This window comes from Dipodomys merriami, unplaced genomic scaffold (assembly GCF_024711535.1).
Source record: "Dipodomys merriami isolate MVZ:Mamm:240054 unplaced genomic scaffold, mDipMer1.0.p SCAF_31, whole genome shotgun sequence".
Classification (NCBI taxonomy): Eukaryota; Metazoa; Chordata; class Mammalia; order Rodentia; family Heteromyidae; genus Dipodomys; species Dipodomys merriami.
In genome coordinates, this window is record NW_027204604.1 from 16604020 (window position 1) to 16621216 (window position 17197).

The 17197-nt window shown below is 42.6% G+C and overlaps 1 protein-coding gene across 1 annotated transcript in view; it reads right to left on the minus strand.

Moving 5' to 3' along the window:
- The window catches only part of LOC138841217 (complement factor H-like), a 47032-nt gene that overhangs the window by 22164 nt on the left and 7671 nt on the right, over positions 1-17197 (minus strand). Inside the window, exons 2-8 of the mRNA XM_070041893.1 lie at positions 12580-12765; positions 11732-11837; positions 9225-9301; positions 7661-7852; positions 4975-5145; positions 3052-3225; positions 582-779 (exon numbers count right to left, since the gene is read on the minus strand). Of these exons, the coding sequence (XP_069897994.1) occupies positions 582-779; positions 3052-3225; positions 4975-5145; positions 7661-7852; positions 9225-9301; positions 11732-11837; positions 12580-12765 (1104 nt within the window). The remainder of the gene's footprint in view (positions 1-581; positions 780-3051; positions 3226-4974; positions 5146-7660; positions 7853-9224; positions 9302-11731; positions 11838-12579; positions 12766-17197) is intronic.

A 17197-nucleotide genomic window follows, 5' to 3' on the forward strand; every position in this document is an offset into this window, starting at 1 on the left:
TATTGATTAAAACATACGTCAGTGATAAAGGAAGTATTCTTGTGAAGCTTTTGTCTTTATTTTTCACAGGATAGTCATGAAAGCATTCTTCCTTATGAAAGACAAAAGTGGATTCTTTTTCTCCCACTGCTCTTCCTTTCCCTTCCCTGCTTTAAAGACAGGTCTTGTCAGGCGGTCTGGCCTGCTTGCAAACTCACCCTGTCTCCATACGCTCAATGTCATCATTATGAGCATGTACCACCATGCCTGGCCTGTGCAACTGAATTAATTAAGTTCTACATACTGTTTGGTGTATTTTCCAATACTGGATGAGACTTGAATTCAGGGCCTCTCACCCTCTCTTGGCATTCTCCTCCAGAATGGAGCTCTACCGCTTGAGTCACATTTTCACTTCTAGCTTTTTGGTGGTTAATTGGAGAAAAAAGTCTCATGGACTTTTCCTGATTCTCAGCTCTCAGCCTTCTGAGTAATTAGGATTATGGGTGTGAGCCATGGATGCCTAGTTAGACTTCTTTTAAATACATATGCATCCTCTCTGCTCTCCCTGAAAGGATTACATGATTGTAGAGGCGTTTACATACTGAGGCATGGCACTTCTGGTGTCCATCCTTCTGCTGTGCAAGAAATATAACCCCAGTAGGAGTGTGATGATGACGTCACAAAACCACTGTCACAGTAGTAATTGAAAGACGATCCTATGGGCACTGGAAAGTATGGTTTATACCGCTCTTTCTGATATAGATCTCCATGATTTATTTTTGGAAGGTCACAAGGTTTCACTTGCAATAGAAAACAAGAAAGAAAAACTTAGTAGATCGACCAGATCATATCCTAGACGAATCCTTTCATCCACGAGTTATTTCCTATCATCAACACACAGAGCATGGAAGTTTCTAGGCCAAGGGAAGTTAGTTTGCTAATGAAGTTGAAACGATATATGTAGGTCACCATGCAAATGTCCTGTGAACACTTGTTAATAGCCACAGGTTTAAAATTATGATGCTGTGTAATTCTAGCTTTAATTGGAAATGACTTTTTTGTTGTTGTTGTTGTTGATTGTTGGGCCTGAACCCTGGGCCTGGGCGCTGTCCCTCAGCTCTTCAGCTCAAGGCGAGCACTCTACCACTTGAGTCACAGCGCCACTTTCAGATTTTTCTGCTTACGTGATGTTGAGGAATTGAACCTAGGGCCTCATGCATGCAAGGCAAGCACTCTACCACTGAGCCACCTTCCAAGCCCAGAAAAAAATGACATATTTTTAATGCTATAAAATATCTTTAAAGGTTGAGGCATCAGATAATTTCCTGAGTGATTCTGAGTCTATATTTAAACCCAATATTGTGTGTTGCATTATGTACACATAATATTTTCTTCAACTGTGCTCTTTTCATGAGATTATTTAGAAATGCTTTGCATTTTTTTATGCCAGAATAGCATTCCTTTGTTCTTATTCCTTTGTTCTATCTAGAAACATTATGGAACGTGTTTAAGCAATTTCTCCTTTCCCTCCATACATGTACACAATTATATGAAAGATTTTTAGAAGTGGAGGCATCCATTTTCTTTCTAGTTTGATTCCAGATTCTTTTTTCAAGAGTTTGTACACCCTTGTGATGTGGATTGTGCGTTTGGAATTCATGTTGATCTCAATGTCTTTGTTTAACGAACACTAGAGACTGAGTCTTTTCTATCTACTTTCTTGTATCTTATTTCCCTTAACAGATACTTCCCCACTGTCTCATTTATTTATTTACTTACTTCTTTAAGTATTCATGTATTTTTGTGGGTATGTATGACTGGGTACACCTTTACTAACTCGTCATACCCCCAACCCTTTAGCCATTGTTTTGTGTTGAGATGAGACTTAGCTCAACTCAAACATGTGATCTTTCTGCTTCAGCCTCCTGAGTAGCTGGGAGTGCAGGTGCATTGTGGGCATGCCCTAAACTACATATTTTAGGCATTTGGGGACAGAGACAGAAAGCTGAGTAACTAAAGGCCATTGAACAATCCATTGTATCATTACGTTTTTCCTTTATTATAGAGCCAATGTAAGTACGGGACGTGTTTATTTTGTTCTGGTGGATAAAGAGGAATTCAATCATGGAGACAGATGGAAATGACAAAGGGCTGGGTGGATGTGTCACAGAAATGAGATAATCCTGATTCAAGTGTAAGAGGTTCAAGAACTTTGAAAGCCCGTAGTTTTTGCCTCCCTCCTAACGGAGTTTACTTTCCCTCCTTTCCTGCGTATACATTCAGCGTGGGTTGTAGGTTGGGAAGATGTTTCACTTCTAAAGAACAGACATGGCGGAAGGAATGGGCAGCTCTGAAGAAGTGAGCCTTCGTGAAATAGCCCAGGGGGAGGCCCAGGGGTGAACTCAGGCCTCCACCGAGACTGCTGTGAGGAGCCATGTTGGAAACTGATCTCACAGCCCAGCCGAGACTTCAGCCCACAACAGCCTACGTCAGCATCCTGGGCGGAGCTCCAAGCAAGCATTCCATCTCACCAGGCCGCACCCAAGCCATCCCCCAATGCCTGGCCTAGAGAAGCTGTGAGCTAACAACGACTGTGTACAGAGAATATAGGGTCTTGTTTTGGGGAGAAATGTGTAAGTAGCACAATGAATAATATGTTAAGTATAAACATAAAAGTATTACCTAGGAGGGATGGTGGCATGGTCAGTGGTATTGTTCTTGCCTTGTGGGAAGCCCTGAGTTCAAATCCCCAGCACCACAGAGCATGGAGTGGCCATCTTCCTCCCCAGCGCTTCCAATTCAGATATTGGGAGCATTTTCTTAATTGGAGAAACGGATGTTTATGGACACACATTTCATTTGGAGTGACCAGCAATGGAAAGCAGGCTCATGCGGGCTTGTTACTGCTTACTGTCAGCTATTCCGCAAAGCAAGGAACGCTGCCCGCGCCCCTCCTCCACTTCACATACACAGCATCAGAGAGTTCGTTTTTATTTTATTACATCTCTGCTTCTGTACACTTGAAAGGAAGCAGACTCAGAGGAAAAGTATTCCAGAACCAGTGGAACTTACAGGTGCACCGGGGTGCGGGCACCCACCCGGTGCTGGTGCATTTCACCACGTTTCCCCGGGTGGAGGGGTAAAATCCATCGTTACATTGGTATCTGACTTCATCTTCAGTTCTGTGTTTAATCCTGTGAGGTGAGTAGACGCCATTTGGAATGTAAGGAGGCTTGCACGTCGCTTCTGCAAAAGAAAGTGACGTGAATGAGGTAGAAGTGGCCGCCCATGAAAGTTGATTACGTACATCACGACGAAGACATGACCGTCATTGATCAGTCCTCAGCACTGCACGAAACCACAGGAAAATGAGTGAAAGGAGTTTTATATGCTTCAAGATGGATCACTTAAGCCACTACTAGAGCTCGAACTCAGGGCCTTGTGCTCTTGCTCATATTTCTTGCTTACTGTGGCATTCTACCACTTGGAGCCATACCTCCAGTCTAACGTTTTGTTGGTTAATTGGAGATTTAGAAAGTCTAGGCATGGACTGGTTTAGAATCACAGTCCTTTGGGACTCTAGGTGTGAGCCTCTGTTGCCCAGAGAAGCCAAGCAACTTTGTTGAACACACTCAGCCACTCTGAGTGCAAATGACCTGCCGGAGACTGCCCTTTAGGAATCTAGTGGGCAAGGCTCTGGTAATTCACTTTAGATGACTAGGTTTCTTTTGGCAGCGGAAGATTTGAACTCTTGGCCTTGTGCTAGCTCTGCTTGCTCCCTTGGCTGCCTCTCCACCACTTCAGCCAGGCCTCCGGCTTGACCTCTAACGTGAACTAGCGCCTCCTTGATGATTTTACTCATGTCTTGTTTTATTATCGACTGTTCTGCTTCTTATAAATTTAGATATAGTGGTGAGTTTGAATTATATACATGCCAAGAAACTAAGGTCTCTATATTTGGAGTACAAGAAAACAGGGTGCATTTGCAAAATATTAGCTGAAGTACAGAAAGAAGAGTGCTTTTGTCAACATGAAACTCTATTAATATACTCCAGTTAATGCGAATATCATATTAACATAGTATATGTTATTGTATTGACATTATTTTACACTATTACCTGCATATAACATTATATTAACATATTAGCATATTATAGGTTAAACTATATTACTCTAATTAATATAAAGTATATTTCATTAAACTTTAACCCATTGGAAAGAGATTGAATGCCTATTGAGACCAGTCTCGATTATTATTACTATTATTGCTATCCTTCTAGCATGATTTCTGAAATTCTTTGTGTATAACTTCTAGGTCAGAATAGTGTGAGAGTTCCCCTGTTACAATGAGGGGGCTGCACAGCACACAGTGTTCCCGTGGGGCAGAGAGTCCAGCTGGACCCTGGAACTCGCTCCCAGCTCTGCCGGCTCCCATGGCGAGGACGCCACACAGTCCGGCTGTGTTCTGCAGTGGCTGCTGACTGGTCATCGGTAGCAGGCCTCATACCGAAAACCGCCACTTCCTTCCCCGTAGTACGGGTTTTCTCACCTCACCTGGATACAATTTCTTTTTAAAGCTTCCTTCTCCGGTCGGTGTTTGGAGAAGTATCGAGTCGGGGGCATGGGAAACCCGTGACAGGGCTGCCTCTGTCCCCCAGAGATGTGGCGAGTGAAAAATTCATCCCAGATGGTCTCAAAAGGAACCTTGCACGCTGGAGATGCTGTGCTACATTGTTGTGTGTTTTTTAAAAAAAATAATAGTGAGTCCCTACACAATTATGGCCCTCTAGTTCTGACAATAATAAATTGCTGAATTAAAAGGATTATATTAATGGAGATAATTGGGGAGGGGTGTGTAGCTCAGTGCTGGAGCTCTGGCTCTGGCTGCTAACCCAGAACACGCACACACACACACACACACACACAGACACACACACAGACACACACACACACACACACACACACACACACAGAGCAGTATTGCCCGTGACGTACCTTCACAGGAGGGCTGTGGATTCCAGCCGGATGCGGTGCACACAGCATCTCCTCTTTCCGTGTAATCAAACCCGGGGTGACATTTATACTGAAATCGTTCATTCTCCTTAAAAATTCTCCCCGTGGACAGAGGGTATCCATTTTGAATTTCTGGCAATGTGCAGGATATTTCTAAATGCAAGGGATTCATTCTGAAGTGTTTATTAGGAATTAATAAGCTTATGGGTAAATCATATTTACATAAAGTCAGAAATGGTGTTTCCACTCAGGTGAATCAGCTGACCAGGCAAAAAGATGTTTGGACTTCACTGTCTGATGGATGATTTATCTGTGGTTCTGAACTTTCACTTTGGAAAGAAGTTAAAATTCTCATTAAAGTTGTTTCTAATTTTATTTTGCTTAATGGCAAATCAGTCCTCCTAAAATAAATTGGCAGCTGGTTATTCATCAGATGTGTGCATGAGATTAAATGTAGAGCAGTGTGCTGTGATTTACAGTTTCATACAATCACCTTCAACAAAGGTGACTCATGCCTGGAATCTTAGCTGTTTTGTAGGTTGAGATCTAAGGATTGCAGTTAGAAACTAGCCCAGGTAGAAAGTCTCTTATTTCTAATGAACCACCAAAAAAGCTAGAATTGGAGGTGTTGATTAGTGGTAGAGTGCTGTGGTAGAATATAAATAGTTAAGGCCCTGGGTTCAAGCCTCAGTACTAGTGAAAGAAAGAAAGAAAAAAGGAAAGAAAGGAAAGAAAGAAAAAAGAAAAAGGAAGGAAGGAAGGAAGAAAAAGGAAGGAAGTAAAGTTGTTTTTTGTTTGTGTCTTCAGCATCCCAACCCAATGAAACAAGCTGGCCATCAGCTTTGGCAGGACTTCTTTCTAATGTTTCTTTTTTTTCTCCCTGGGGTTATAATAATGATAACTCCCTTTCCTCCCTAATTGTCTTCTCTTTTTCTCATTCATTCTCCTAGTGTATAACTTAGAGAACTTTCAAGGGGCCATCTCTTGCCCTGCTTGAAATCCTGTATTGATTCCCAAATCAGACAGAAGCAGAGCCCAGTGCAAAAGCCCAGTGCATTCAGCCCTTCCGGGCAGAAGCTATCTGGTCCTCAGTCCTACTCTGACAGGTCACTGGCCGGCATGCTGTACTCAGGGATCAGGGGCAGCAGACCAGCCCCACGGAGCCGTGTACTCTGCAAGCTACAGCCATGCCTATCCTCCCCATGAGTTCTTACCCCTTCCCTTGTCCTCTTCACCTAAAACCATCTCCCCTTCTTCCCGAGGACTTGCCTGAAGCACCAGTAATTCCAGGAGAATCCCACGGACTACAGAAAGCTAGCTGCCGAGTTGCAAATGCCTCCATAAATGGCTGAAGTCTACAAAATTTGCTACATTGAATAGAAATGCTAGCCTATCCTTAATGAGAGAACTCTGTATTTTTAGTGTCAGACTGAGAGATGTCAACAAATGAATAGAACAGAAATGTCTACTCAAATTAACAGAACGTAAAATAACCTGCTAAACTAACTAGTTGCCCACAATGTTTGGCACAAAAGTCCAATGTATCCATCAATCATGATGGATAAGTCAGCAATAGCAGGACCAAAAACATTCATTAAAGAAATCTTGACCTGGAGTTTAATATAGAGATTTCCAGAAAGACAGAAAATTATTTAGCAGACTCATTTATGTTAAACTTATAGCATGAAACAAAACTAAATGATTCACTTCCTAGAGATGTTCAAAAATATAATATCATCCTGCCTAATCAATCACTGTCAAAATCATGGAGATGAATATATTCTGGGGTCCATATTACAATGTGTCAGAGAAATTCTGAAATTCATCTGACAGGAGCCAACTTCAGTGTACTTATAGTGAGAATATATTGTGTAATGACCTAGGTTGGAACCTATTTATATTTTGGCAGTAGTGGGCCTTGAACTCAGGGACTCATAGTTGCTTAGTTTGCTTGCTGGGTTGTAGCAATACCACTTTGGCCATGCCTCCAGCCTAGCTTTTTGCTGGTTATTTTGGAGATAGAATCTTATCTTGCTGATTTTCTGCCCATGCTGGCCTTGAACTATGATACTCGAGTTCTTAGCTTCCTGAGGAGTTAGGATTATGTGTGAGCTACTGGCATCTGACTTCAGGTTTGATTTTCACTGGACCCCTTATGGTCATAGTAATTCAGGGAAAATGATTCAACTGCATAACACAGTTTGTTCAATTGTAAAGTAGAAGTGATAAGAGAACATTAATCATATATTTATTCGTGTGTGTGTGTGTGTGTGTGTGTGTGTGTACACGTGTTGCTCTCCTAGGGCTTGAATTCAGGGCCCAGGTACTGCCCCTGAGTTTTTGTGCTCAGGGCTAGCACTCTACCACTTGTGCTACCCAGGCTGGCTTTGAACTGTGATCCTCAGATCTCAGCCTCCTGAGAGGCTAGGATTGCAGGCGTGAGCCACTGATGCCCAGCTATATACTTATTCTCCAGATAAAATAAGATGACCTTTGCAAAAACAAAAAAACAAAAAGCCTCCCAAAAGTCTTGAATTTAAAAAAGTACGTATTTCACCAACACTTAGAATTCGTTGTGCTCTTTCGAGTTGACACTTGCTTTGAAACATCTATTATCCTAAGAAAAGCTAAACATGCGCGCCATGAGCCCTGAGCAGTCGCATCTCACCCACACAGGCCGGCTTCTCGCTGCTCCAGCGGCCGTCCTCCGTGCAGTGGACCTCCTTGGGGCCCTCTCTTCTGAAGCCTGCGTTGCATTCAAACTGGATCACTTGTCCAAAATAGTACTCCTGGTCCACCTCCATCCCGCTGGTGATAATCCTCCCGTTCTTGGGCTCTGTGAGCGGCAAACACTTCACAGCTGCAAAGAAACACAGTGCAGAAAGCACGGCACTTAAAGAACATGGGCACCAGCCAGGGTAGGCTGTAAGAGATTCTGCTTCTAAATGACTCAGCGACCCCAAAATAAAATGTCCCTCTGATTCTTTTGTATGGGATGGCCCAAGAAAGTTAGTCCTTAGGATGTTAGGTTATGTTTTCGTGATGTCTCCCAGAATTTAGAAATAAGAATCTTGGGATAATAAAGTATAAACTTTCCATGTGTGCTTCAGAAAAAGACGACACTGTATCATAGTATTTGTAAAAGGAAATTTTATGATACATACTTTAATAGAGGAATTATCTATAGTTTACTTTCCATCTCATTCAAAAGTAATTTGAGGGCTTCTTTTGATTTTAGTTTGAAAATTTTTTTTTTTGCACAGCTAGGGTGTTCAAATTTTATTGTACTAGAGAGTTACCCTGGAGGCCTGTTAAAATTGGAACCTAGAGCTGTTTCTCTGCACAACTGCCTCCCAAACATTGATTGAATGGATTTTTTTTTAGTAGCCCAAAGTCTCAGTTTTCTAAAGAAACAAGCAGAGCTGAGTTTGATGGAGCTGTTGCCTCAATCATCTTCCTCTTATTTCCACAAGTAGATAGTTGCACACCTTTCTCTCTGTGTCTCTCTGTCTCTGTCTCTCCCACTTTCTCCCCCGCACCATCAAAGTAAGACCTATTATTCAAATTGGTGCTTGAAACCTAGGAAGCGGAACCTACATGTTCTCGTTCTTTCTGTCTCTTCTCTCCACAGTAATTCTCTCAAGTAATTCCTGACCTTTTCCTCAGTAGAAAGATAACCACAGGAGACGCTTCCTCACCGACAGCTGGCGGTCAGTTCAGGAGAGACATTAAAGTCATGTTCTGTGTTCCAGTTGAGGCTCCTGTATTTGGGTGTCCCTGCGTGGGATGTTCTTCATTACCGAAGCAGAAAGTCTGATCTGCTTTAGGCAAGTGATGCTATGTGTGTATTTCTAGTGTTGAGAAGCCAGAATAAACCCTAGCTTTCCTAATACCAACTAAGGGTTTTCTGAATGCATCACGATATATTGGTGCCAGGTAGATTATGGGATTTAGGGGAATGAGGAGGGTGATGGGGAATGAACCTAGTCCCTTAGACTTAAAGCACTCTACTACTGAGCTACATCTTCAGCACCCCTATTGGGTATATTAAGACACAAAATAATGCAGTGATAAAGTGACCAAGTTCTCCGTTCTCTACTAGAAATCATAAAAATAGTTTGAATAAGAAATATTTAATCATAGGCCTCAAGGATATTTTAATGTGAACCATTTAAAAAAAACTTAGGTAATTCAGGTGTTTCAAGATCATTGTGAATGGGTTTTATACTTACTTTCACATGTGGGAACATCATTGGACCATCCATCTGCTTCACAGTCACGGAAATTAGTTTCACCTACCAACTGATACCTGCAAACCCGAGTAGCAAAATGGTCAGATACTATTGTGCAGCTGTGTTTCTGTGCAGTCCTAGACTCAATGCCATTCTGAGTATTATGTAGGAGCTCCATTTCATGGAAAGATAATAACGAATATATTTTTCCTACTTTTATCTTTCTTCATTCATTTCTCTTCTCCCTTGCCTCCACCTTTTCCTGCTTTTTACCCTCCCTCCATTCCTCTCTTCCTTTTACCCATCATTCATTCATTCATTCGTTCATTCTTTACCTCCTCCCTCCTGCCTGCCTGCCTTCCTTCCTTCCTTCCTTCCTTCCTTCCTTCCTTCCTTCCTTCCTTCCTTCCTTCCTTCCTTCCTTCCTTCCTTCCTTTCTTCCTTCCTTCCTAAATTTCTCTTTTACTCTTTGTCCTCTTTTTCCTTTTCCTTCTCTTTTCTTTCTTCTTTCTTTAAAAGGCTACATGGACACTAAATATCTCCACATGGATATTCATCCCCTTCATCTACAAATAAGGATTCTTCTGCTCATCACACAAGTGAAACAAACTTTCTCCCTCACAACATGCTTTATCTTCCTTGGATTGTTCTTGGATTGTTCTTCTTTCTTAAAAAAAAAGTACATTTTCTCTGTTTTAAGTGAAGCATTTTCTCCATGCCTCGTGCAGAGGAAATGAAACCACCGGTTACCCAGGCAGGTCCCGAGCTCCCCTGCGAAGCCAAATACACCTTTTCCAACAGAGAGATTCTCAGAGTTAGCATCCTCTCATTCCACAGCTGGATGAAAGATTCACCTTTCTTCAGAGAGGCAAAAACCTCCCCTCAGCCAAGCTTCCAAATACCATTCACTAGGTCTGATCCTGGACGATCTGAGGACTTTTGTTTTTGTGGATAATTGTCAGTGATTTCTCTAGTAGAGTTCAGTTGAGGTGGAAGCTGATTGTTGAGACAGGTTCATAGTGGTGTGTATCAGCATTCGCCCCCGATTTATACACGATGAAGGGCATTAAAGGAGAGTTAGGTCAGAGGAAGTTAGGCAGCTGATTTTGTCGCTAAGTTTTAGATATGAATTCCTGACACTGGCAGAATTAAAGACAGAAGTATATGTATTTTGTTTTTGCCAGGACAGAGGTGAAACCTGAAAGTTAGCAGACTCTCTTGGAAGGAGAGATTTTTTTTTCTGATTAATATTATGCAGAATGAATTAAGTCCCCCCTCCTTTTTTTTCTTTTTCTTCTTATTCTTTTTTTCCGGTCAGTCAATGGGGCTTGAACTCAGGACCGAGGTGCTGTCCCTGAGCTCCTTTTGTTCAGGCTAGGGTTCTATCACTTTGAGCCATAATGCCACTTCCAAGAAGAGGGAGATTTCACAGATGAAGAATGGAGTGAATTAGGCCCAACAGGAATCAATCTATTTGGATATGTGTAATGAGGTCAGCAGTAATGCAAGTTGGACTTTTGAAAGTTGGACTTTTTTTTAAAATGCATGTTTAAAAAATTCTCCCTTGGATAGTGAGCAATGAGAAGCTAGATTCATAAGCATGAGTCTTGTCTAAAGACTTTGCGTGTGGCCGTATTAATTCTGCCACCACCCCAATGGTACACGTCATAAGCTTCTGCTTTTGTAACACGGGGAATGGAAATGAAGCACTACATCAAGAAATACAGGTAGATGTTAAGTGTTGGAGTTTGGGAATGGGGGCTTACTCTACAACCTCAGCTTTCGGCTATTATATTTTAATGTCTTAATGTCTCAAGTCAAGATGTAGTCAGGGGAAGAATTATAAGCCTCCACTTGCAATCTCTTGATCCTAGCTACCTTGGTGTAGTGTAAAATCAGAACGACCTTATCCTGGCTTTACCCTACATAACTCTTCCTCCAGAATGATAATGATTTGTGGTCTGGAGAAGAATACTGAGGAAGTCCAGTCGGGAGATCAGCCTCGAAGCCCCCATGGCTGGTCGGGACGCAGGAGCGAGCAATTGTGGGAGGAAAGCATTTTGGTCTACCTCGTCACTTACCCACCAGGCCCCTGCCATCACTGGACTCATAGGTAAGGTGCATGCGCCCTTCACTCTACGAGGGGTCTCCGAGGTAGGTGTCCTACAATGTCCTTGTATTATAATTTCCACCAGCCATGCAGAATTCCTGTACTCTTTACCTCGCAGAGTGCGGTAAAGCCTTTCGTCGGAATGCTGAGCTAGGCGAATACTGATGTAACTGCTTCTACACCAGGGGAACTAAACTCATTTTAATTTCTCAATGTGAGGAGGCAAAATGGCATCCAAGTGAGACCCTCCATGCCACTGCTGAATTCTTCATGCTTCATGTGTGCTGGGCTCTTGTTTTTAAGTAGAACTAGGGGAACACATCACGTCACCTTAAAATACAGATCAGTAGAGCTGTTTACAGCTTGAATTCCAAACCTTCTCACGCTGCGTACATACCCTTCATCACAGGTGTAAACCACCCTGGCACCGAATTCGAACTCGCTTCCCACAGTGAGCTGGAAGGAGCCAAAGGGCATGTCCCCTGGATGTCCGCAGGGTCTCTCTAAGATGGAGAAAAAGCACACCACACGCAAGAGGGTGACACAGAGCTGGGGGCAGGGACGTTCCAACTACGTCACAGGATGGCGGTAGGGCAAGGACACTGCAAATGGCAACACTGTCCTCCCGCTGAAAAGATCTATGTGTTATAATCGATCGTTGTGTAGGATTGCTCCGCACCAATGTCTCAACACCTGTCATCTTAGCTACTCTGGAGGCTGGCCTCTGAGGATCATGGTTCAAAACCAGCCAGGGCAGGGAAGTCTTAGGTCCAAAGAACGAGCAAAAAGCTGAACGTGGAGGTGTGGCTCAAGGGTCTTGAGTGAAAGAGCTAAGTGAGCACAAGACCCGGAGTCCAGCCTTCATACTGGCCCGAGATAGAAAGACAGATACGTAAACACACTTCATAAATAAATAGGAAAATGCATTTGTAGAACTAGCGCTCTCTTTACAAATACGGATGTGACTGGAGGGAGGAAGGGTGGCTGCAGGCGGGCATGGAGGTCAGAATCACGATGTGCAGAATGAGTCAAGCCACCCGTGGGCAGGGAGGGGACGGGAGATCTGGGCCACGAGAAGGCAGGGGTGTGAGATGGTGACGGCGCAATAGCAGCGGTGAGATCCTAGTGACTATGCTGTGTTTTGTACGGCTGGTGTCACTCAGCCCGGACGGTGCCCTGCTGAATACTTAGCATTCTCATAAGGAGCGGTTTCATGGTGTTTAGAAAGGCGCAATGAGCACTTACTCCGACAGACCCGGGTTGGGTTCACAGACACCCATTCTCCACTCCTGCACACCATCACGATCGTGCCCAGAGTCCGGTACCCCGGCCGGCATTTGTAGACGGCCTGCTTGCCCTCCGGGTAGGTTTGCTCGGGCCAGGCACCCGACAGGACCTCTGTGGTTTTTTTGGGAGGAGGTCCTTGGCAATCTATGAATAAGGAAAATAAAACAAACTAAGCTTGAAATCGCTGCTGGGATGTGTGGTGTGCTTGGATGAACGTCAGTCGACAGGATGGTACAGCTCCAGCTCCATTCGGGTTGCGTGGGCTGGACGAACCTCAGGGAACAATGTGAAGAAGGTAATGCCACTCCAGATTCGACATTCACGTGCCACCCGAAAGCCACACCATAAACGTGTGACTAGATACATGACGACTCCAGTCAGGTGCATGCCACGGGAAATTTAATGCACTTGAAGAAAGCTGGATGTAAAAAGAAAATGTCCAACTGAAGTACAGGAAGAATATAGAAACAACTCAAAACATGGGTGAAGGTGCCACTTTGGAACGAAGCCAACGCCGGCCCTGCCTACACACACGCACACACACACACACACGCATGCACACACACACACACGCGCGCACACACATATGCATACACACATGCACACACATGCACACACACGCACACACACGCACACACATGCACGCACGCGCATGCACACACACAAACATGCATACACACACGCATGCATGCGCGCGCACACATGCACGCACACACACGCACACACAGACACATGCACACGCACACACAGACACCTGCACACACACACACACACACACACACACACACACACACACACACACACACGAGGACCAGAGCAGAAGGGATTCTCTACAAACTTGACATCAAATCTGTTGTCACACTGGTTCTGGACTCTACGCCTCAAGAACTAAAAACTACATGAAACAAAAACAAAAAACAAAAAACAATGTTCCATGGTTAGCCAGGTACCAAGCTGATGGCATGTTGTCCCAACTCAAATGGGCTCAGACAGCTTGTGTAAATGCTGAGGTTATAGAAGCAGGACAGAGATAAACATGCCAAGATTAAATACTGAAAGCTAGCCAACTCCAAAAAGATGAGGAGAGGGGATTTAATTGAACGTCAGATTTTTAGTCACACCGATGAATTTTATTCCATAGATATGGATCACATGGTTGCATGCCGCCTGCCAGTGTGAGGTCCTGAGTTCAAGCCCCAGCACCAGCGCTCAAGCAAGCAGATGGTTCTCAAAGGAAATCCACAGAACAACGTTAAAACAACTTACAGTTGATGTCTAGTGAAATAATAGAATAGCAGTATCCATGCACAAACTGTCGCAGTAAAGTAGACATTATTAGAATACCACTAAGCAAAGCAGAACTCAGTGTATAAAGCACGGGCAGGGATTACAAGAAAAATCGCTTTGCAGTGACAAAAGTTCTTCTAGTAAGAAGTGTGTGACAATTTTCAATGTGGAGCGACTCATCAATGAGGTCACAGATCTATGAGAGACTTTAGCATTCCTCACATGGGAATTGATGGGAAAAAGAAGAAAAATTTATAAGGACATAAAAATTTGAAAGGTTATAGAACAATGGACCTGATTTACACACAAAGAATATTGTACCCAACAATATTGTAGGAATACATACAATATGTTAAAAATAAATTATATTAGGTGATCACATACATCCTGATAAATCTCAAAATACCCACCTCAATGCAACAAGAGAAAGAAATAGTAAGTAACTGGAAGCTATAGTGGATTTGTGACTTAGTAAATCTACTTTAGTGGAGGAAATGAAGGAATCACAGTGGGAATTAGGAAATATCCTGAAATGAACAATGTGAAAATCTAGTAAAACTCCAGAAGACCAGGCACAGATTGAATAACGTGACAGTTCCCCCACAAGCTCCACTGGGTTAAATGAGCAAATAATAAAAACAGCAAAAGCAAATGAAAAAGTCCATAACAGACCAAGTACCAATGAAGCTGATCACTAGGTTCTGTTGACAACTTAAGTAGAATAGTTGTGATTCTAGGAAGATTAATTAAGAGAGAAACAGAGAAGGAACAAAGGACTATGATGAGGAATAAAAAGGAACAACCTAAGTCATTTTGGGGACAGTGAAGAGATTTTAGCAGGATGCCATACTTTCGAAAATATGGATAAAATAAATTCCTTAAAAAAAAAAAGCTTAGCAAAATTGACACAAAAAGTCTTTGAAACCACAGGAGTCCTAGAGTCAGAGAAATGAGATTTGGCCTCTGTAGAAAGAGTTGGTTTCTGCAAAGTATTGAAGAAAAAAGAACCTTGCTATTAAGACCTTACAAGACAAGTAAAAATATAAATACATAAATAAATAAATGAGAGGAAATGCCTGAGAGCCACACACTTGTGAAAATTTCCTCAGACTACAAAAGAAAATTAAAATGATAAGCCGGGAGCCGGTGGCTCACGCCTGTCATCCTAGCTACTCAGGAGGCTGAGATCTGAGGATCGCGGTTCAAAGACAGCCTGGGCAAGTCCCCACGAGACTCTTATCTCCAATAACCACCAGAAAACCTGAATTGGCGCTGGGGCTCAAAGTGGTAGAGCGCTAGCCGTGAGCAAAAGAACTCAGGGACAGTATCCAGGCCCTCGGCTCAAGCCTCCCAACTGACCAAAATAACAACAACAAAATAATGATAACAACAACAACAACAATAACTCACATGTAAAAATGGCACTTGCAAAAATTAAAGTTTAAAACTATCTCAGGATCTGGAAAGAAAGTGCTGCATTCAGAAGTGTTTGTGGGGAAAAATGGAACTTTTTCATGAGAAAAGTGTTGTTGAAAATATGCACTGTTGTCCCAATCAGGGCTGTTTTAACAGAAATCCTGACATCTGGTAGGTCAAAAATAACAAGATATTTTTCATATTCATGGAAGTTATGAAGCATGAGACAGGAGTTTGCTCAAGTATGGTGTACCTTGTTAGTAAAAGGCAGTCTTTCCTTGTATGCTGAAATGGGGGGAAGAGGGCAGAAAGGGAGGGAGAGAGAGAGAGGGACAGACAGACAGAGACAGAGAGACAGAGACAGAGACAGAAACAGAGAGAGACAGGGACAGAGATCCAGGCAGACAAACACAATACCGAGATAGAACCAGAGAATGGAGCTTTGGTTTTTCCTTTATAAGTGTAGCAATCGCATCCTGGAGACTCTCCCTCAAAAAACCATCCAAACCTAATTACTTCCCAGAGACCCATGTTAAGGTTTTAGCACATTAGTTCGGAGGGGAAACAGTAGAATATCTATTGTTCAGAGATCTTATTCCTAGAAGTGTATCCTAGAAGAATGCATGCATAATGAATTAGATTTCACAGGTGGTAACCATCTTGTTAATAACCATACAATAAAATAATCCTGATATCTATCAATAGTTTAAACATTTATGTTGCAAGTATGCAATGGAATATTGCACCATTGCCATACTATGAATAGAAAATAACAAGTACAAATTTACATAAAATATTATAGGACTATTACATCAATATAAAATGTGGGAACAGACATTGGCTATAATAAGATGTCTATATAGGATGTGAGGCTATTCGAGAAAAGCAAAACACAAAACATGTGTTATGAAAATACCAAGATAAGGGCTGGGAAGGTGGCTCAGTGGTAGAGCGCTTGCCTAGCATGCATGAGGCCCTGGGTTTGATTCCTTAGTGCCACATAAAAAGTAAAAGCTGGAAGTGGTGCTGTGGCTCAAATGGTAAAGTGCTAGCCTTGAGCAAAAGAAGCTCAGGGACAGTGTCTAGGCCCGAGGTCAAGCCCCAGGACTGGCAAAAAAAAGAAAGATAATATATTCTCCTAGGAGAAACTTAGAGGTTCTAATCTAAAAGAGATCAGGAAGTGTTTCCTTGGATTCTGGAAACATTATTGTTCTTGCCATAAATAATTGTAGCTATTTGTAAGACAGTATGTACTTGTAATAAGGCCTGCTTATATTTTATCCAAGTGTATGTTTGGTATTTTATAATAAAATATAAAAGTATCAAAATGTGCATATGTAGTATTACTCTTATTTTACAAAAGATTAAGCACATGGTACAGAAAAAAACACAGAAAATTGATCAGCTCATGCCTACTGATTTTAATAGTTAATATTTTAATACTGCCTACTCATTAATTAATATGTAGCAATCATTTTTTTTTTGTCGGTCGTGGGGCTTGAACTCTGGGCCTGTGCACTGTCCCTCAGCTCTTCAGCTCAAGGCGAGCGCTCTACCACTTGAGCTACAACGCCACTTCTGGTTTTCTGGTGGTTTATTGGAGATAGGAGTCTCACGGTCTTTCCTGCCCCGGCTGGCTTTGAACCGAGATCCTCAGATCTCATCCTCCTGAGTAGCTAGGATGACAGGCGTGAGCCACCAGCGCCCGGCTAATATGTAGCAATCTTGATTTAGGATGATTGCATTAGCAAATTCAACACATCTGTGTTTTAAATGGCAGACTCCCATACTTTTAAAAATAATTTAGCAAGTCTGAAGTTGTTGTTTTCCTGGCTGTTTGCTCAGCGTTTTTGTGGGTGGAAGTGGTCTATGG